This window comes from Perca flavescens, chromosome 4, assembly GCF_004354835.1.
Source record: "Perca flavescens isolate YP-PL-M2 chromosome 4, PFLA_1.0, whole genome shotgun sequence".
NCBI lineage: Eukaryota > Metazoa > Chordata > Actinopteri > Perciformes > Percidae > Perca > Perca flavescens.
In genome coordinates, this window is record NC_041334.1 from 14,435,568 (window position 1) to 14,457,584 (window position 22,017).

The 22,017-nt window shown below is 41.8% G+C and overlaps 1 protein-coding gene across 4 annotated transcripts in view; it reads right to left on the reverse strand.

The window, feature by feature from the left end:
• Positions 1 to 22,017, reverse strand: part of ephb2b (eph receptor B2b) — a 133,060-nt gene that overhangs the window by 53,080 nt on the left and 57,963 nt on the right. For all 4 annotated transcript variants that reach the window (XM_028575388.1, XM_028575386.1, XM_028575387.1 and 1 more), the window contains exon 3: positions 14,647 to 15,331. In XM_028575388.1, the coding sequence (XP_028431189.1) occupies positions 14,647 to 15,331 (685 nt within the window). The remainder of the gene's footprint in view (positions 1 to 14,646; positions 15,332 to 22,017) is intronic.

Below are 22,017 nucleotides of genomic sequence, written 5' to 3' on the forward strand. Positions count from 1 at the left end.
GGGGGATGGGACATGGGCAAAGCCCTCTGTTACCTTGGCAACTCTGCTACGGCTTAGTTTTGCCCAATATATTCCTTCAGTCCAACTCTTCTCCCCTTGGTTCAGATGGTTTGCCCCAAAATGGCTGCTCTCTAGGAATACTGCTTTGTGTGCAGTGCAGTTATTTCTCTTCATGGACGCTCCTTGCAAACAAATTCCAAGTATTGATTTAGACAAACAAAGCACTGACATGACTAATACATCATTCTCAACTACTGAAGACACTTCTTTGCCATAATAAAGTTTCAAAGGCTTTATAGAATTGCAAATGAATGTTTTTTTTTAATTCAGTTTCTATTTCACAGAATAATAAAACTACAGAGGAAGTAGGGTGTGTAATTTTTTACAATGTAATGTTGAAGGCCCAAAAGGATACAGATGCTCTTGGGCGTTGGATCTGGCAGCTACATTACTCTTAAAGTGTCTGGTGGTGCAAGTGTTAATACCTTACTAAAGAAGTAATATTTACAAAAGGAGTAAATGCGTAGGAATGTTCTTTCATGCTCTACTAGGTGTTGGCAATCTGGACCTCACCAACTGAGATTTGAGGGACGGAGGGAGGAAGCACCGGTTTATTTTTCTGTATATTTTGGATTTTTCTTTTTTTTTTTCTGCCAGGCCTACAAAACGATTAGCGTTGGCCCTAATGTGATGCTGTGAAGTTATTCTACAGTTAAAGCCTGAATGATTAACTTCATGTAGTAAACTGGCTTGACAGTTTGAATTGTTTGTTTTGTCACACCACTGCTAATAGCTTGGTGGTTTTAACTAGAGTATATTTAGACCTGTTGTTTAATTCACTAACTTTTTAGGAAACTGCTCTTTGCTTAATTTGCGTGAAATAATCGTGCTGGATGGGGTTTTTAGACTCATACTTAATAACGTGGTGGAGAGTCTCTGGTGAGGCCTACATGTCAATCATTCTCAGTTAGACAGGATTAGTCGTATGACTAAAACTCACGAGTCATACATGTCACACACATATGCATAACCTTAATGCAACCTACCTAGGCTGAAGGCAGAGCTTTCCCCTTGGCACATTCCAGAACTGCATATCTGACATATCCATACAGCACGGCACATATTATCTTTGACGTTAATGCTGAGGTGCTGAAAAGGTCATTGTAAAAATATAATGGTTGAATAGATACCTTCTGGGGATAGCTCCTGTATTTACTCGTAAAATGACATGTCATTTGAGTCATCACAACTATATCTGTTTCTGCCCTCTGTACAGTAAACCAGCAATTTACAACAGAGGAGGACAGAACTATTCAACGCACATATGCATTCACCTATATTGTAAGCACACACTAAATCAGTTTAATGGCAATGATGGTTGCCAAATGTAAGTGAAGGTATAACAAAAGTTGAGGCAGCTTGAAATGAGGGAGGGCTTGCAAAAGGGAGACTGGCAGATTACTCTTGAGTTCCTGAAGGCAGCAGGATTATCCCAGGGAGGCTAGTGGGGGTCATGTCAGTTGCACTCAAACTAAAATCCCTATCCATAGCAGACCTGGATGAAATGCCATGTGCAAAAAATCTTTACATGTTTTAACCTGGCTGCAATACCAGATTGGTTGGTTTCCACAAAAAAAAAGAAAGCCAGACAGGATAAAAGATAATTTGTGTAACATGTGTGTCTTAATGGTTCGGGTTTCCTAAACCCTGATCATCTCTTGCTCCACACAGATTATAACAAATGGGGGAAAATTATGTGCAAAAACTTTTTCAGCAGCTCTGGCACAGACAATGAGAAAAGAGGACAAGCACAGACACGGTTAGTCTTGCTTCGCTCTTTGAAAGTTTGATGAGGAGATGGGAAGGGCATCCATCCAAGACCTTCGATTTGTGGACCTCTGCCAATTCCCTTAACCAGAGACATAAGCAGTTGATTAAAGAATAAGGAAAGTCTTTCTTGCAGTCCTGTGTGGTGATTGTTATGGGCTTGTTCCTTAAACTGCATCAACAGCCTATGATAAGTGATATCAGACTCTAAATGTCCGATCTAGCGGGCATGATAAGAATCTCCCCACACTTCCCTCACGTTTGCTGTCAATATGGTGCCTGTGTGCTGGATTAACATGTGCAACTCGCTGTTACAGTGTCAACAGACACAAGTTTGATCTAAGGCTATGAAAAATCAAGTATTGACAGAGAAATTCTTTTTGGAATCTACGCTTTGGCTGCTTTTTGTGGATAGAGGACCTATCAAGAATATGTTCTGTAGGGAACCACCAGGGGCCTCCGAAGAGGTCAAATACCTTCTTATCAGCACACTAACAGGTTCTGGTTTGACAAGCTCAATTAGCCAGCGCTTGGTGCTGTGTATGAGGAGACCACGCTCTCAGCACGAGGCCCATATCAACAGAACCAGGGAGATGACAGAGAAGCCGAGCCCACAAAGGCCTGATTGTGGCGGTGACTGGAAGGTCGGTGAATGGGTAGAGAGGGAGGAAGGACTTATGTTCTCAGGGGCTTTGTGATGTGGCTGATAAGAATCTCCCAGCTGAATGACAATGCCACTGCATAAAGTACTCCGGATAGATTACTTCCATTGAGGTCAAAATCCTTAAATCAGCATAATAGAAGAGATAAATGAGTTTGAAATGAAAGATTGTTCTATATCTGTATCCAATACATTGTTTCCTTTTCCATACTCTTAGCATTGACTGACAAGGCCAGACAGCTCGCAGCGCACCTTTGACAGGGCAACTGTATGTTTTTGGGAAAGGGCAAAAAGATAAACGGTGTAGTGTTAAGGCAAGTCACCAGACTGTTTTCATAACAGTGGCAGTATTTCTGGATCTCCGTTGAATAGCAGAACAGTGATCCTGTTGATGCCCATGCCTCTTGCAACACTATTCTGACAGATAACGAAACGCATTAGAGCTATGATTTCAATCATTGCCAGTCAATCCATAATGGGAAGCCTGCCTGCTGGCATGGTGTACACACAGATGGAATTTTAGCCATCTTTTGCCAAGCTTTCATTGGCCCTTTACCCCACTGCCACACTTAATAGCAGTAAGGTACAACACTGTGAATAATCCGTACTTAATCATGCAGGCCCAGTTGATTCTTGTAATCTCACAACGTTGCACTGTGTTTGGATAAAACATCTCCTGGATGCCACAAACATTTATTTATTTAAATAAAATAAAACTTTTTTTAAAATGTTAAGGATTCCTGAATAGAAGATACACGTGTACTCATGTTGCCAAGAGGCCAACATGAGTACATGATGGTTTCTTGGCCTATGCAACACACCTTAGATATGTTGTGTCTACCTCCGCTCAGAACATGTGTCTGTGTCTTCTTCCTCCTGCAGCCTCGAGACAAAGAGCGCACAAAGAAAAGAAGAAAAAAAAACGACTTAACTACAAGCAATCTGTTGAAATAGGTCATTATGGTGGAGGCATGCTGTGAATGCACCGCGTCCCCAAATCAATACGTGAATTGCTATATTTAGTAAGAAGGTCGCAAGGAGGAGTTATCAAGGCTGTACAAGGAATGAGAGACATCAACGAATCAGCTCTGTGCTTGAGTCGGGCCTGCTTATTTTAGATGCAGATGTGCTCCAAAATGTCTTCTCTAGTGAGGATTTCTCTCTGTGGAGAGTTGAGATATCCCTCATGGTGGCTGAAAATCTCATATTCTCCGCAGTGTCAATGTCATAACATTACCTACCAAGGTGCTACACTGAGACAAAGTAATCTGAAATGTCTGCTGTTGGGGGGGGCATTGTTATTCTAATTCAGGGATCTGCAACAGGGGGTCCGGGACCCCTAGGGGATCCTCAGAGTTAATGCAGGGGGGCCTCCAAATTATTGTTAATTTTTGAAAGTTTTTTCAAATTTTCAAGTCTTAACATAAATCCAACATATTATTAGCAAATATAAATCCCCACTGCTAAATAAAAAAAAATAAAACTACTAAATCTGCAATGGAAACTGGAGGACGGGACACCGCGGGCGAGTCTAGTCGAGCCGAGTAGAGTGGAGCTGGTACTAGCAGTGGGTAAGCGCCACAAGGCCATCCACAGATGTGTGCCACATGTATGTTTAACATTAAAACATGATTTATAAAATCATGCAAACAGTTATTAGGCTATTTTAATAGCTTAGTATTCTATGCAAAAAAGGTATGTATAAAGGCTTTAGGCCGCCCTACAAGTTATTGTAGGCCCAGTTTATTATGCAACTTCATTTTATACAATATACTGTATGTAGTAGGGGGTCCCTGCTCCATCTATCTTTCAGTTAAGGGGTCCTTGGCTTAAACAAGGTTCAAGACCCCTGTTATAATTGATTCAATGGTATGGTTAAAAGTATTGGCACAGTGGTGAATACCTTTTTGTGTCTCATATTTAGAGTCACTAGACCATTGATAACCTCAATACCAGATTGATATCGGATATTCACAGATATATTTCCCCAAGTAATGAGCAACTAATATTTGCCTTATCTCTTAAAAGTTAAATCCTGTTTATTAAAAACAGCTCTGAGTCATACTGTACTTCTGCACTAACAAACAAAATCCACAAGTTTTAGTGACACCTGCCAGTGACAGCCCTGAACTGAGCCAACTCATATACATCATACTGAAAGGGGAGAGGAACCCTCTTCTTTGCCAAGTGCATAACATCATGTAGTGTGGTTATGAGAGACATAGTATAGGTCTACACTGTGCCAATTCCTTTAAGACTCTTTCTCTCCTTTCTATCTCGCTTTAACTTAACTTTAACTTTGTCTCCCTGTGAGCTGACAAGCTCTGTCTTTTTGTGTCAGACAAAATCCTCAACATTGTCATGACTTTGCACCGTGAAAAAAAAAAACTAAGACAAGGGGAGAGCAGAATCAAAACAACCTCATTAATAACTGTGACTAATGTATTCCAGACGGTTCTTTAAGCCTGTTACTTCTCAGAGAAGAGACGCCCGCACTGGGAAGGGAGGCAGCGGTGGCCCTGGTGTGTCGAGGCGGTGCCATACTGGGTCGGTTGGCAAGGGGGGAGTGAATAAAAAACACCCCGCACATGAAAATGCGCCGATTTCTCCCCCACCTAAAGTGCCAAAATAACTCTGTGGAGACCACACAGCCCTGATATGACCACAACACTGGTCCCAGCACAAAGTGAGCATTTCCCAAGCATCAGTGCGCTGCAAGGCCAATCCTGACTTTGTAGTAGACACTGGCGGGTGGTTAATGTCCGGTCCGGAAGAGTTGGGTACGTGATTTTTCTATTTGCAGTAGTATGTTGACTCCGTCTCTCTGTTTCACTGCCTGTCTTCCTTATCTCAGTCTCTCTTTGAGTCCTATACATTTCCTCTACAGCGTTTTGCAGTGCAGCGAGTCCATGTTTTCAGTAAATAGGGAAATCAAATCTTGGCCTTAAGTACATCTTACGTCTCTCTTTTTCAAGAAAATTTACTTAAAACCCATTACTTGGAGCTGATGGATCTTTAACAACCTGCATAATCAGCTTTGCCTTGTTATGAACTATAGTTTGAGATACTGGACTGGAATATAGAACCATGAAAAGTTCTGTGTTCTCTAATTTACCAACAATGAGAGATATTAATCTATTCTTCAGGTAAAGAAAGTGTATCTGCTTAGTTTTCCTCTAGAAATCATTTTGCAACTGACCACTCTAAGTGCACAGAAAAATTTTTACAATTCACAGAGCAAATTTTATGGTGTCTAGAATTACAAAGAATTGAAAGAATAGACTTCAGCCTATTAAAAAGTAATTACGCAGTAATTACTGTCTAATTTCCAAACATGATGGGGACATAAAAACATTATGATATCCCAGCACTGTACTTTAACTCATGCTGTGAGGTGCACAGGAAGCGATTGTTATTTTTCCCCACCAGGCTAAACAGAGCAGCCTTCTCATTAGCTTGTTGTTTACAGTCTCACCTCCTCCTCTTTCTCCTCTATATAAACCCAGTATAAACAGGAGAATCCCCAAAAGACTTTCGAGTATAAAATGTGGGAAAATATTGTGTGAAAGATGTGAAAGAGAAGCACAGGGAGCAGAGGAGTAACGTGGTGAGATATTCGCACCCATAAACTACTGGTACATATTATTATGTACCGGTAGGAATATTCTAACTGACTAGATAAGGATTAGCCTGGCGGATTGTGCTATGTCTTTCATCTTCCACGGCGTGGGTAAAAAAAAAAAAAAAAAAAAAAAAACCTGTATCCTTTAGATGAACCCGGTTCTTTACAAGACTTATAAGAATGTGAAAAAGCGTGTCGAACTGTACCTTTCAGCCGAAAGCTTGGGAATTTGAACAGCTCATTATATTAAGTAATGTATTTGCTTAGCAACTGCCCAAGGGGAAGTGAAAAGTTTTAACATCCAGAAAATTCTGTAAGTAGTCCAATTACAAACCCGAGCTGTCCCCTAAAGCGAATGAACACCATCCCCCCTCCACCAGGCTTCAACAATTAAACCAGGTTACTGGAGCCAAGATTGTTTTCCTGCCCAGCATCACGTACGCTCATCCTGCACAATTACTCTCTTAATTGAGTACTGTGATAAACAAGCAAAAGTAGGGAGGGGAAATATTAAATACTGACAATGTAATATATGGAAACATGGAGCACTTAGTAAAGTGTTTTTGTCATCCAAAGAATCACACACAGTTTTTTCTATATTTCTTAGTGATCTTTTCAAATAATGCTTCCACTATTTTAAGCCATACTAGCAGCATGGCTAAAACTCTATACCAGTCGGTCGCTCACTCGCTCCCCTACTTTGGTTCAGACTGAAATATCTCAACAATTACTGGATGGAATTTCATGACATTTGGAACACACATCCATGGTGCCCAGAAGATGACTCCTACTGACGTTGCTAATCTGCTGACCCTTCGTCTAGCATTACCAGCTAAATTAAAATAAGTTTTCACTTATCCAGTGAAATATCTCAGCATCTACTGTACAAGCACAAACATTTGCTAGATACATTCATGGTTCCTTGACGATGAATCCCGATGACTTTGGTGATCCTGACATTTCCTCTTGCACCACCAGCAGGTTGGCATGTGGTTTTGAGTGAAATGTTTCAACAACTATTGGATGGATTGTCCTGAAATTAGGTTTCCCATTCATGCAATCTTAAGGATGAACTGTAATCACTATAGTAAACACCAAATTCTCTTCTAGAACCATCATCAAGTCAAATTTAAATGTTTATAACCAAATACCGGCAACATTGATGACATTCCCAGTATCATCAGCTGTACTTTAACAAATGTTAGCATGCTTGTATGCCAAACTAAGATGTTGAACAAGGGTCAAAATTATACCTGCTTTACATCAACATGTTAGCTTTGCTATTGTGAGCATGTAAGTATGAGTAGCTGAGTACAGCTTGACAGAGATGCTACTGCTAGCATAGACTCTTTGTCCTGCTAAATAGTGGATATCTCTTAGGCCTTCTTTTGACCTGATGACGATGTGACTGAGATCTAAACTTTGTACTTTCAAATACATTTTTGGCTTCAAGTCAGCGTGCAGGTGTTACTCTTTCGTCAATATCCCCTGGGCCTTGACACTAAATATAGTGAATGACATGAGCAATATGTCTTTTAAAGAAAAACATATTCACCTGAATTCTGGCAAAGAAAACAAAGTACAATCCTGCAGCGGTGGCTCTCGCAGGGGAGAGCTTAACTTTACATTGACGGGGCTTGAGAGGCATGTGTTTAATTTCAAACTCAAACACCACTCTAGAAACCTCCTGGGGAGCGTGATGACAGAAAGCTTCACTATGCAAGGCCAACGCTGGAGTTGACATTAGCCATCGGATTTCTAAACATTTCGGAATGAAATCCCAAAGTAAAATAAACCTCAATATAAACGGCTTGATTTGGTTGTTGATATTGCTTAAACACTGCAGAGGCCCCAGTGGGTAGTAGCTTGTGTGGACACGATCACCTCATCGGGATTCACTAAGGTCAACAGAGATGCTGCCCTTGAACCAAGGATACTTTCTGTTTGTTGGTTTTTCTTATTTGGTCTCAGGCACTGAAATTAGCTGTTCATTTAAATCAGCCTTTTTGTTTTCCTTCGAGAGCAGCAGGGTGTACTTTCTGGATGCAAATCACTTTGATTGCCAAGTAATTGAATGAACAGGACTTTATCTTAATGGCACGGCGAGAGAGATATAACGACAACTCAGAGATTTACAGTGCATGCTGACTCGTGGCACACAGCAAAGTGGACCTTGCAGTATCCAACAGATAATCTAGTAGATGTACAGCAACAGAGACTTTGAATGTACATCTCTTTACATCCCACTCCATGTTTCAATCACTGTATGCCATTTGTTGTATGTTAAAGAGGTGACTTTCTCACAGAATACAGTCAAAATATGCACCAAAATGTATTATTTTCAAGAACTGAGAACAGCAGCCGCATTTAGGGGTGGACTACGACACTTTTTTCGAAATGTTATGATGTGTTTTGAAAGGGGCTGTATCAGGATATTTTCTAAGTAATCCCTCAGTTGAAGTCAAAACATCAGAATCCGAATACTAGAGTTCATAGCATTAATATTCTGTGATGTCTTCCTTTTAAAGCTGCTCAAAGGATATGATCTCTCGTGATTATTAATGTAATATGTTGATGGGCGGTGAGGCATATAACACTGATAAGAGGAGATGAAGAGAAAGAAAACCCAGCTCTTTTAATATTTCTCTTCCCCTGTTGCCTTTTCCATTATGATCTATCTCTACCCTCCTGTCTCTGGCTCGTCCATGCAGCCGTTTAATCTTTAATTACCTCTGGTTTAACAGGCCAGAGATCTTTGTTGGTGGGTGATGTTACTTATTTTAGAGTCCATTATACTGTACTTCTGGAGTTTTCTCCACACGGTATGAAATACGGGATGACTATTCTCTGTTTAACTGTGGTACTAAGTCAAAGGGAGCCCCTTTTGCAGACTTGAAGCATATAGTTACATAAGTTCTTCTCAAAGGAACCAACTGTCAAATAATTCAAATGAACGGAGCAGCAACACAATGAATAGCTAGGTGAATTATATAACCAACAGATGTTTTTTTAATTTCTAGGGGCACATATCCAGGTTGCCACAATAAGCACTTTTGTGTGTTGTTGAATCTTATGCTGCAATACTATGATGCTGTAAGATTGAACAACCATCTGGTGTGAAGCAGAATATAGACTCAACCCTTTTTAGCTCCTTAGTTAATGACCAAGGGTTAACTGTGTGAGAACAACTGTGCTCATCTCTTGGATACTACGGCTGCTGTGTCCAAGTGGCACATCCCACCAATGTCAGGCATAGATGAGCTTTCTCTCCGCACTTCACTTTTAGAATAGCTCTAATGTAGGTCAGTGGCATACAACACAAGACACCGCCATTTTCTTTCAATGTTGACCGAGTTCTAACACATCATTGGAAAACAAGGTCACTGATACTCGAGAGGGATTCCTGTCTTTAACAGCGAGACTGATTGTTTCTCATCTTTTATCCAGACAGATGCTTAAACCATCAGTCTCCCATGTAGCCGAGAGAGCTCTGGAAGGACACGAGTCGAGGACATCTGAGAGAGAGCACATGGGGGATGTTTTGACAAATCCCTGGCCTTGTCCCTGATGAGAAAAGAGAGGCACATATGGAAGGTCTCTATATACTGCACAGCTCTCATTTCCTCAGAGTCTGGACGGCTTGTCCGAGGCAAATGTATCATGAACAAAACCAGAAGGTCTCAGGGTTGTCTCTCAGCTCTGCTCTCATGGAGAACCACCAGAAAACGGTACAGTATGTGGTCATCAGACTCTCTAGTATCGCAGGGCTCAGGGTGAGACAGGGATAGGTGTTACAGGCAAGAACCAGACCTGCAGAAAGCTTCTACAGTAGAAGAGATGGCCAATAATGTAGATAAAAAAGAGGTAGTGGGACTATAAGTGAGAGAGAGAGAGAGAGAGACTGTCTGAATTTGAGATATAAAATATGGTGTGGGATAATGAGGAGTGTGACAGAGGGGGCATATGGACCATGTGCAAGGACATGTGGAAAACGTTTACAGGCTTAACAGGCCGTGATCTTTGAGTTCAGGGAGATTGGCGGGGATCGCAGGTCACGTTGTCACGTCCGCATATGATGGATGTGCTGTGAAAATGAGGATGATAAAGTGTATGGTGTGTGGGTATACATGATTGCATGCTTGTAGTGCATATGTGCTCATTTGCGGTAATATATATTAGAAGGGCTGTATGCGTCGAGTTTTTCTCTCATTAGACTTTTCCCTTCCTCTCATTAGAGACTCCCCCACTTGTTTGCTTTTTCTCTCTCCTGCTGTATGGATGTGTGCAGGGTGTAGAGAACAGACGGAGAGAAAAAGAGGACTAGCAGACGGAGTAAAAGCACCTGGCCATATTGAAATCCTACCACAGTGGGGAGGAGGGAATAAAGGCTCCTGAATGTTCCCTGGGGGCCTCTGCGGACAGAATGACACGTCTTAGAGCTCGCCTGTTTGCCTCCTGCTGTTACAACATCCTACACCGTGTTCGGACCAAAGAGGCTGCCTCTATCAACTACACATCACAGTCCTTTCATTGGGTCTAAACGAAAGGATCAGTAATGGAAATTAATTTATATTGCCTATGGTGCAGAAATGAAGTCATGTTGTCTGTGATGCCATTTAACAGACAAATGTTGCTGCTCGGACGCTTATTTGTATTCCTCATGCTTAACTAAACGGCTCCTAAGAGCAGCCGAAGCAGCCTTCAATCTAAGAGAATAAGTGTGGCTTTAACTTTGACATAATATTGTGTGAATGCCTATTGTGTAGGTAGGCAGACTGTTGACATTTGGTCTCCCTCTCTCCTTTTCTTATTTTCTCCCACTCACACTCTCTCTCTCCCTCTCGCTTGGTTACTGCAGCCCAGTGCAACCCTTCCTTCATTTTTGTTTGCACAATGCACAATGCAGCAAAAGCCTTGAGGGGGTGTGTTTGTTTTGTTTTGTTTCTTTGTCTTGTTTCAGCGCAGAGGACAGTCATCCAGTCCTCAGCGTGGCTTTTTTCCCCACGTGCGCTGTTAGTCAATTAGAGCTGCCATCAAAGACAGAGGCACCCAGGGAAATAAAGGCAGCGGCGTGGATTTGTCTGTGCTACGCTGATTTCCACCCTTAAACCCTCTCCAGACGAGAGAGACTGCAATAATTGGGATTCTGACGGTGGGTTATGGGGGACTCATTTCCTGCCTTCGCCTCCTCCCCTCCTCTTTTCCATGCAATCATGTCTATCCAATCATGTCTGCCCGGCACCTACCTTTGCACTCGATCCCCCTAACTCTCTTTATCTGCAACCACGTTTGGCTGAAGAATTACTGAAGCTTTTCCTCCTTGATCTAATTGCTCTGGGTGCAACTGCAGAAGCCTCGCTTCCAAGCAGCTATTGCCCGCCACTGACGCAGACCTCACCGAGAGACTGACAATAGAAGAATAGGGCTGCACAATATAACGTTTTTTACCGCCATCGCGATATCAACTTGCGCAATACACATATCGCAAAAGGCTGCGACATATCGCAGTGACACTCAGAGATTTATTGTGTTAGTTGAAGTTGAAATAATGATGGAAATGGTATCCTTTTATTTGTTTTAAATTCAACAAGCAATTTGTTGTATTTTAGCAAAATACTGAAAGCAGCAGGAAGGCAGAACTGAGTACACTTTTATATCTGTTTATTTATCGCAAGTAATATCTTTATTGCGATATTCAGCAACGTTATCGCATATCCATATTTTCGTCATATCGGGCAGCCCTATAAAAGAGGCCCTAGTGTTTTTCCAAATTATGCACACTGTGACCTGAAAGTGCTTATTATTCATGTGATAACTGAATAATTTAACATTATGGACTGGAATTGGTTCTAAAAAGGTGTATATCAACAGTAAAATACTGTATGCAAAATGCAGAACTTATGTATAGGTGATATTTTTAAATGTCTCACTCCTATACACTTTAGAATCGCTAAGATTTCCTCTTTCTCAGGCAACCAATTTGGTTTGGCAAGATCATTATTTCCACTGCACATAAGTGGAAAAGCGTGCAGAATATGTAACAGTTGCTGTCATGCTGTCTGATGTTATGTGTTGACTATTCTTCCAACAAATCTGGGCCACACAAGTCCACATGATCTGCACTGCCTTGCTTTTTCCCACACAAAATACAGTCATTAACAAAGACACAACAAAAAGATGAATCAAGCTGTGAATGTATCGCTGTGACAAATTGTCTCCATCTGAATCTTCACTGCTCTATAACACGAGCCACACTCCCACAGTCGAGACCCTTGAACTCACAATGGCATGGGGTTAGATGATTAGATTACAGTGGGGGGAAAACACATGGGTATTGTTAAGGGAGTTTGCAATTCCACCCATGAACATGGTTCTCGTTGTGCCCCACTGAAGAGAATGCTTTTTTATTCTGGAGTGAACAGCAAGGGCAAACAGGTCCTCATGTGTCTCTGCGGTGCACCATCTCTCTTTTCAGGGCTGTCTCTGCTAAAAAGCCCTGGTGTGGTTCCTTCACTCACAGCACTTCTTAGAGAGGAAACTTAATGCTCACTTGTAAGACAATCGCCGGGAAAAAAGGCCTCAGCAATTTGATGTAAGCGTGCCCTTCTACTGTCAATATTTTGACAGATTTCATGACAGCGTAATTATTTGCAGGGATCCCTGCCAAGGATTTAATTGTTACATGCATAATTACACGTTTAGTTGCGGAGATGTTGGAACAAAGCACTGGTTGCGTCCTTAATATTACAGTACAAATAGTGTCTTTCATCTTGGCTGCTTCACGCTGTCTCTGTGGCTCCATAATCCGGCTATGAAAGGGGATATCTTACAAACCCTCCAAGGGCACCTCTCACAAATCAATTCATTACCCCGTAATATCGGCAGGCAAAAGGCCCATCTTTCCTAGATCAATTCATTATCCAACTTCTGGCAGTTGAAAGGCGGTGACTGACCACAGTTTCAAGCGCTGCTATCAGCTTTCAGTGTTTAGGAAGATAACTAGAGAGCAGACCAAGTGGTGGCAGCCTTCTGAACAATGGAGTAACCGTGGAATAATATCCTTTTTAACTGTAATGGTTTTATTTTCCTTCTTGGTGTTTGCACTGGGGCTCATAACTATTGTATGGAGCCATAAAATCCATCTCCGTGCGTGGCGTTCCACAGCTGCACTATCAGATAATGCATTCATTTCATAAAGCTTTAATATCCAGTCAGGGAAGTGACAAAGTGAATGCTCAAAATTGGTCTGTGTACACCTATGTGTGCTTCTGTCAGGGTGACTACAGTTTGTCTACAAGCCCTGCAGTGCTCAGATCTATAATTGTCACTACTGTAGTGGGGGGTGATGAAGAAGGGAGCATGCAAGCGTCTCTTCTGGTGGACCAGCAGGTAAGGAGGAATAAACAGGAGGGTGGTCAGAAATGGAAGGTGAAATCCTACATTGTTTCAGTCAAAAAGTCTCATGCCCAGCTGTGCAGGATATGAAACAATCACGCTTTCCCCGTTGAGCTGACAGCATTTAATTGTATAATCCTGTTTAGCACAAAAAGACCCAACCATGACTGAGGACACCCCTGAGATGTTCCAATCCACCACATGCAGTGAATTACACGTAGGTCAAAAAAAAAACAAGCCGATTTGTGTTATAATGTGGGGATGTGGATTCAGAGCAGCTTGCTACAGCAGGAGAGAGTGGTTGTCTTCCCGTGCCTCTTATTGGCCTGTAGTCCTTAAGGAGGAGCTGGTGCCTGTCCTCATTAGTAGTCATTGAACGGGGCCTGACAGTGTTTGGGAGTCAGCACCCATCACGTTTCCCCTCCCAGCACACAGACACTGGGGGGATGTGTCGTAATTACAGGCACACATAAGAGAGGTTGTTGTGCTGGGCTGGAGCAGCACGGCTCCAGACTGCAGGCTACGCGCTGTCATGCTGTTTCAAGTGATCAAGATCCCTAAGCACGTTGAGCAAATACCACCTGCCAGACTGCGGAGCGTGTATGGCACAGGTAAATGTTGGGTACATTGATGTTTTGAAAAGCCAAATCGATTTTTTTTGCCTGTGACGGATTCCAATTAATAGGAAAATGCAGGCAATTTTGAAAAATATCCATTTTGTCCTCATGGATGAGAGGAGGCATTCTACCAACAAAAGATCAGCGCAGAAATTTTACAGATTCAAAATTGCTGTTCTTACTTTCTTTGAATTTCTGTTAAGCATTAGTTCTGTGCACTGAGGTGCTTCTCTGTAGGCTGAAACATGTATATTTTATTCTATTCTCCAAAAAAGAAAATAATTTTTTACAAAATATGATGGCTTCAGTTAAATAATTTGTACCTTTTTTTTTTAATACATGACCATAGATCACTATATAGCTTATACCATCAATTAAATGGGAGTGGGTAGATCCCTGGAACAGCTTACAGTGAAGAATAAACACTGTATGGATTGTATCCTTCAGTGTTTGGATTACTCTGTTATGATGGCAGAGTGGACCGATTCATAAGGCTTAGCAGATTTAATAAGAGCAAAACATACCTCGACAAACGGTCCCATTCTCCACAGCCTCGTTCCCAGCCTTGCACATACAGCGTCCGATGGGTACCATCCATTCACCGTCTCCATTGCAGTACAACTTAATGGGCACATCCACCTCCTCTGCGTTGGGGATGCAAACACCTCTTGCAGCCACCAGGGAGGTGCTCTCTGCTCCCGAGAGCGTCTCCTGGAACAACGCCCCGTTAGTGATGATACGGGGGCACTTGCGGTAAAAGACGCGTACAGCGATGAGCGACATACAGCCGCCGTAGTCCTGGAAGGCCAGGTAGAAGCCATTCCGTGACACTGGGCCGAAGCTTCGAATCTCAGTGTTGATCTTCATCACTCTGCCCCCCAGGTCCACCTGGGAGAAGCTCTCGTCCGCTGCGATGGTGTCAACTTTGATCCAGGGGTTCTCCATCCAAGCTGGTGAGTTTCTGGTGGCTGTGTCGGAATCGGATTCATAGTAATAGAGGTTAAACGTCTCTTTACAGGAGCCCGGCACGTTGGGAATGCTACTGCAGTCCCTCACCGAGAACTTCATCTCCACGTGGATTCGCTGAGCGCCACGGCGCCGGATGTACTTTGTCCGTACCCAGTTGTTCTGATTGTTGTCGAAAACGTTGCAGACCTGGTACGTCCGGATGGTGTTCATGTTTTCATCATAACCGCTCACCTCCTCCCACTGTTGGCCAAGGACAGACATAAACAGTAAGTTAACATTTTTACATGTGACCACTCTGAAAAGAAGTCTGACTAACAAAATTGGTAATTGAGGCACATAGTTAACCCGATTCATTCAATTAAGTGCAATTCAGCTGTAAAGCAGTAAATGGTCTGCATGTTTCTTTTATTAATATCAACGGTGATAAAGCCGCCAGTTTTTCAGCAATAACAAGAACGTTTTCATGCATCCTTTATAATACTTTGATTACTGGGAGTAATAAGCTTAAGCAATGTTTTGATTAAATTGATTACATGGTGCAAAGAAACAAAATACCTCCAATAAACCAGTTTACATGGATACATTAGACAGGCCTAAAGTAAATGAGTACCAGCCTTTCCAGCATGTCATCCCATTAATACTGGAATATTAACAAGGTTATGGGTTACTCTGACCCTTACTCAAGTTTATTCAGTCAAGTAAGTAAAGTTTATTTTTTTCACAATTATAATAATCCGAAGATTGACTTATTTTAATGAGACTGAGAATACGGTTCACTGTTTGGGGATTATGTGTTAAATGACTTTCAGAAATCCAAGGAGGATTTTTTTTTAAATCAACAGTTTGAGAACAACTGCTTTGTGAATACAGAATGAGTTCCAATTTTAGGATATTTGTCTGGGTATATGAACTGTGTCATTTGTAATTTTACTTACTCTGACAGGTAAAACCAACAAAGGTAGGTCGGCATTATGAAGACCCTACTTTGCTTACAGCATCGATCAGTTTGCCTTTTTTTCTGATCTTTTCAAAATACAAATAACTGCTACACAGAGTTTTCATTTTGGTTTCGCATTTTGGGACGTTAAAACATATAAACCTTGCTTTGTAGAGGCAGAAAGCTTTCATGTTACCCTCTCCTTTCACGTCCTCGCATTGAGGAAACTATTCACATCTTGTAGTGCTTTAAGAGAAACTGGCAATAAGTCACTTGAGCAGAGCAGAGAGGTCTCTGGTTTATGTGATGGTGTGTTCTACCTTTTATTGTGTCTTAATAGGACACATTCATAACACAAACTGCAATGGGTTATTGACATTCTAGTGAACGCTCCTTTCACTACAGTGAAGCACTGAGGAAACATGACATGAATTTTCCACAATCAAAGTTAGGCTAAACTGACTAAATCATATTACACAGGTAATCGTATAAAGAACAATCAATGCGCAAATTTAACTCCAGATTTCCGGAGTATCCTATTCAACTTCAAATTCCACATATTGCACACCAATTTCAGTACTCGCTCTGACTGTACGGACTCCAGATGCGGCCTGTGGTGTTCCTGCCCCTTGGCCATGGATCAAACCAGCTTTAAACACCATGCGCTCGAACCACTGAGCAGGTCAGGACCTTGACCTTGTCGAAAAATCCCGTTCTCAACCCCCAAGAGCCACTTTGCATCAGCTGCACCCTCTGCTGCTCCTACACCTCTACCTCCCCCCTTCACTCTTCACTTCACAGCTGATATAATTCCTCAAATTAGTGCCCACTTAGTGAGGATTTTGACAGATTTTGACGGGTTGGAAGAAGAAAGTCACCCCTCTTGTTACAAACCAGCGTTCTATCAAACACTTTGAGTAATTAGAACAGCTTTAGTTTTTAATTCCCATGTCCTAATTAATCACTGCGAGTGTGATGCTTGGCTTGACCCAAACTAAAACCCAAACCACCACAAGAGCCAACCCAAACAGAAAAGATTGATGTAAAGCCAAAAATAACAATAATAATGAGAGGAGACTTAACAAAAAGTAAAACTTCTTTTTAATCTATATCTTACTTAACAAAACGGGGCATGTTTCCCCCCAAAAGGTGACTAATGAGAAAATAGAATTTTGCAAAATTATATTTCAACAATGATGTTGTTATAGTTGGAATTGAATTGTACATAAACACATACATGCAAGTCGAATTCTACTGTTGCATCACACCAAGGTGATGCAGTGTGGTAAGACTTACTGCTTATAGCTTTAAAACCATACAAATAAATGACTGTACAAGCTACAGGTTCTTGGTGGTGTGTTTTAAGGATAAATCTGTCTTTTGGCCCACACTGGCAGACATCATCATCCCAGGTCACGAGCAGCTATTGACCTTCCCACTTGTTGAGGAGCAGTTGGGGAGGTTGGGGCTGTGGGCCAATTAAACAAGAGCGGGGAGTCCGCACAGAGCGTTGGACAATCGCAGTTTAATAAAAATGAATGTGGAGACAGGTGGGGGTTGCTGCTAATGAGGGATGCAGACGGGGTAAACTGCAGGGGAAAGTGTTGGCAGTGATGTGGGGGGACGGGTTGATCCAGGCTAAAAGAGACCCCAAACAAAATGTGTTTTGATGGAGGGCCCCTTTTTGTCCTGTCATGGCCTCTTTGCCCCGCTTTCATCACAGCCAGTGGAGGGAAGCAAATGGGGCATAATAAGAGCCTAACGATCAAGCGCAGAGTGTGAAATTAGAAGACATTTTCACAGCTCTTTCCCCTGGCTCTTATACTGAGAGTGCTGTAAAAGGGTGGTCATGTGTTTTAAGTATAGAAGGTGGAGGTAACCCTGGTGGTGGATGTCAAGATGGATTAGTTAGAGGGGATGAGCTGCCCTCAGATGACATTGGAAAGAAAAACTCTCGAGATCCTGTTACATTTGGCAGAATGTTGTGTTTCTTGTTCTCGGAGTGTGGAAATCAACAGCCACGGGGCTGGTGGCATTTAATAGTGCCTCACTATAACATATAATAAATAGATGTTTAAAGCCTAAATGATCAAAGGCTGTTTCTTAATAACCAAAGGCATACCACATATTATCAAGAGCTAATTTGCATTTGTGAAGAATTTTTCAAAGTTATTAGACATAAGACTGTAAAACTTCAAGGTAAATAACAACCAATGTGTTTTTCATGGTACACTAGATGCGCATCCTCCCTCTGAGAAACAGAAACATAATCTTACAATAAAAAAATCTTTTGTGTGAAAAAGAGCGTGCGACTGGCTCCAAACAAAACAACACTGTTTAATGTTCTCATTGGGGTCCAAAAACCTGGGTTGAATAGTGTTGGCAAATGATTTTCAGTGTTTGGTTTAACGTTGTAAGGTGTTACCTCTCCATCATTTCAATGAGACTTAAACAAACACCAGGAACACAATTGTATTTGATATTTGGTGCTGCAAGTATACAAGCCATTTTGAATGAATGGTCATTGGATCCTTAGTAATTCTGTTATATTAGCAAAACATGACATGATATTACAAAGTCAGTTGTAACATTTACTTGACCTAGGCGATTATTCCAACAAGTAAAAAAAAAAAAAGCAGATACTTTGCCAATTTTAAATCAGCTCTGTGTCATCTTTGTGTGGGCAGTGTGTTTAGTTGAATGGTGTTTGGCTTTCTTTCGGTGGCGCCAGTGCACAGAGCTCGGGACAGCCGCTGGATCTCGGCGAACCTCCGTGATGCGCTTGGCGTCATCTGGCGGACCTCAGCAGACCTCCACGCGCCGCTCAGCTGGGAGCTCTGTGCGCTGCGGCCACGGAGGGAAGCCACACACCGTTCATCTGCCCAAACTGCCATGACACAGAGTTGGATTTAAATCAGCAAAATATCTCTCTAAAAGCAGAATGCTGTACAATGTAGTCTGAATCATCTGATTAGACTGTACACCTTATGTTTAGATAAAGCATCTTAGATTTAGATCAAGCAGTAATGTGCAGCTGCCCTTGTACTCTTCCCAAAACAAATTCCTGAACCTTTATCGTACTGCAAATTCAAATGTTATGATACTCTTTGATAAAGAAACTACTTTCGCGCACCAGCCTTAGGTCCACTAACTGGTGTGGCTGTAATTTAAATTAGAGACTCGTAGTCTGCTAGAGCAGCAACACAGAGACCATTGCCCTGCACAGAAAACCTGTCTAAAGTGAATATAGATTGTGGTGGTTAGACGATGGCTGGGCTAGTAGCGACTACTATAAGTCAGCTGCTCCTCTCTTCCTCTGGAGTTATACTGTATGAGGTGCCACAGTTCAGTGACGCTCACTGAGAATGAGGTTCAGAATCAATATCTCCTCTGCCACTCCAGGAGAGAGAGAGAAAAGTTCAGCTGACCTGCAATCCATACGTCTCCATGACAGTAGGTCTCTGCTTTATCTCTAAAGCCAAGCGGAACGCACTGTCAAGCCTGAATTATAGACTGGCGTTACCTCTACAGCTGAGACTATTTACCAAAGACAGCTTTTTGACTCATTCATCAGATGAGTATGGAATAAATGTAGTCCTCCGTGGACCTCTTTGTAGCAACTAATTACCAAACACGTCTGTAAGAACACATTATGCAGGAGCTACTGTGCACTTTCCTATTTTACATTGACATCTCAAACCAACATTTTAATCCAAATTGGTTCACAGTAAGTGAGCACAGAAGGGTCCGGTGCTCAAGAACACACAAGACATACATTTGTGTATAGCCTAGATCTAAATGACAGTTATAGCCTTAAAGGGAAAAGCAACAGCCACAGTGACTCAAAAGATAAAATCAACAACTTCCAACTCTTAATCCTGAATGAAAACAATGCAAAATCCTCATTAAAAACATCGGCCTCATGTCGAAGGATAGCCACTTCCAAGGATGGCCAGGCGAGCATCAGCAGCCAAGACTCCGCAAACAGATACAGTATGTGTTTGGCTTTTGATATGTCATCCGTTATATTGCTCTGTTGGGACTACTATGCTCTTACTGCTCATCATACTGCAACACAATCAAGTTGTCAGAATTCTCAATTTCCTGTACATCTGCACAAACCAGGAAAACTTAGCCAACGAGCAGACGGTCAACAAGTTTGTTGGCTGCAAAACGCTGACCACAACTACACTATTTAAGAACACTGCTCTTCAACAACCAGTCAAAGTTTTTGATAAATAGATGTGTTTGGCAAGTGCAAGTGGAAGAGTTGTTGATGTTCGTCACAGTCTTTCAAATCTGTTTAAATGACTGTATTAGAAGACTAAAGAAAGAATCAACCCCGAAACAAAGGACTGCATGCATTCGCTTGGGTTAATGCATTTATTGTACTGTATATATATATTGCTTATCTTTTTATCCTTATTGCACCGTGGGTCGGAGAGAAACGCATTTTCGATTCCTCTGTATGTCAGGCACATATCGCAGAATTGACAACGAAGTTGACTTGACTTGATAAAATACAACTTGCATTAAAAACAAGTCTTATAGTTAAAGCTGTAGCTGCTCAAGACAACTAGAGTGGGAAGCTACTACTCCCTACAACTGGTCAGAGAACAGAGTGACACATCAGTCAAGTAGCGGTGTGAACACTCCAAGATTTCATTGTTTTGACATAACATGAGCTGTGTATTTATCAGGTCCTGTCATTACAGTGTTTGAATTAACCTGAACTAGCTTCACGATCCACAGCCACATGACATATCACCGCTCTATCAATGACAGAAGTAAATGAATTATTCACGCAAAAGCAGGGAGAGAGGCCCAGCGGAAAACTCCCGGGGCACAGTTGCCCCCATTTGCAGTTGTGGGAAATCTGTCAGAGCAAGAGTGGCTTCCCTAGAGGGACAGGGGACAAATGACACCCACTCTCTGCATTCAATTACTACAAGAGAGGCCATGGGAGCCAAATCCTGCAGGAGACTGGGCTTCATAGAGAGGAGAGACACACACACACACACACACACACACACACACACACACACAGACTTAAGTAGAACTGTCTGCTGCAGTCAGCTCCAATTACCACTGTCCACTACTAATGCACAACATGTGAAACTAGAAGAACAATTCCATATTTTACCCCCATTCCACTTACATGTGGATTATGTTTGCATGTTTCTTTGCATAATTGCTCAAATATAATTTCACAGACTTTAATTTGGAATCACAGTCACAAATTAGTGGTCACTTTCAATCCCAGCGAGTCCAATACAATGAAATATGTTCAACAAATTACTCGTAAAGGAAAAAAAAAAAGCCTTTGTTAAAAAAAAAAGTTCTGTATACCATGTCGGTCTGCCACACATGCCCACAATTATGTGTAAACAACCTCAATCTTATTCCAAAGGAATTCAAATACAATATGCAGTGTCTTCGATAAATCACAAAGACCTGATTTTTTTCAAAATATTCTGCAACCTTTTGCCTTCCTGCAAAACTGCCTCGTGTGTGTTGTGTCCCCAAGTGACACTAGATATATCCTGGTACAGCACATTATGACACATCCATAATGATAACCTAAACCCTACACACACACCACCTTATTATGTTCTCCACAGATGCAGAAGGCCTCAGTTTTCCCTCCACAGTTGCTCTGTGTGCTCTCTGCGGCCAGAAGTCTATTTCTAAATGGCCGCTGTTTTCAGTCCTACAGTGGAGGAGTGAGCAGGTCAGGAGGTCTGAGCTGATGTTCACACGTCCCTCAGCTCCACTTGAAATGAAAACATTGACCACTTAACCCCGTTCTGCTACGCCGCTATACATTAGCTGCCATGTCAGTCAGATAGTAGATGTTTCCTCTTAAACAACTTTTTCAATGTATTGGTCAATATATGTAAAACCAAAAAGCAAACTTGTTGTGAAACAGCGCCAGATATCTACATATTCACATTGTTACATCCTTATTGTGTACTAAGGCTACGTTCAG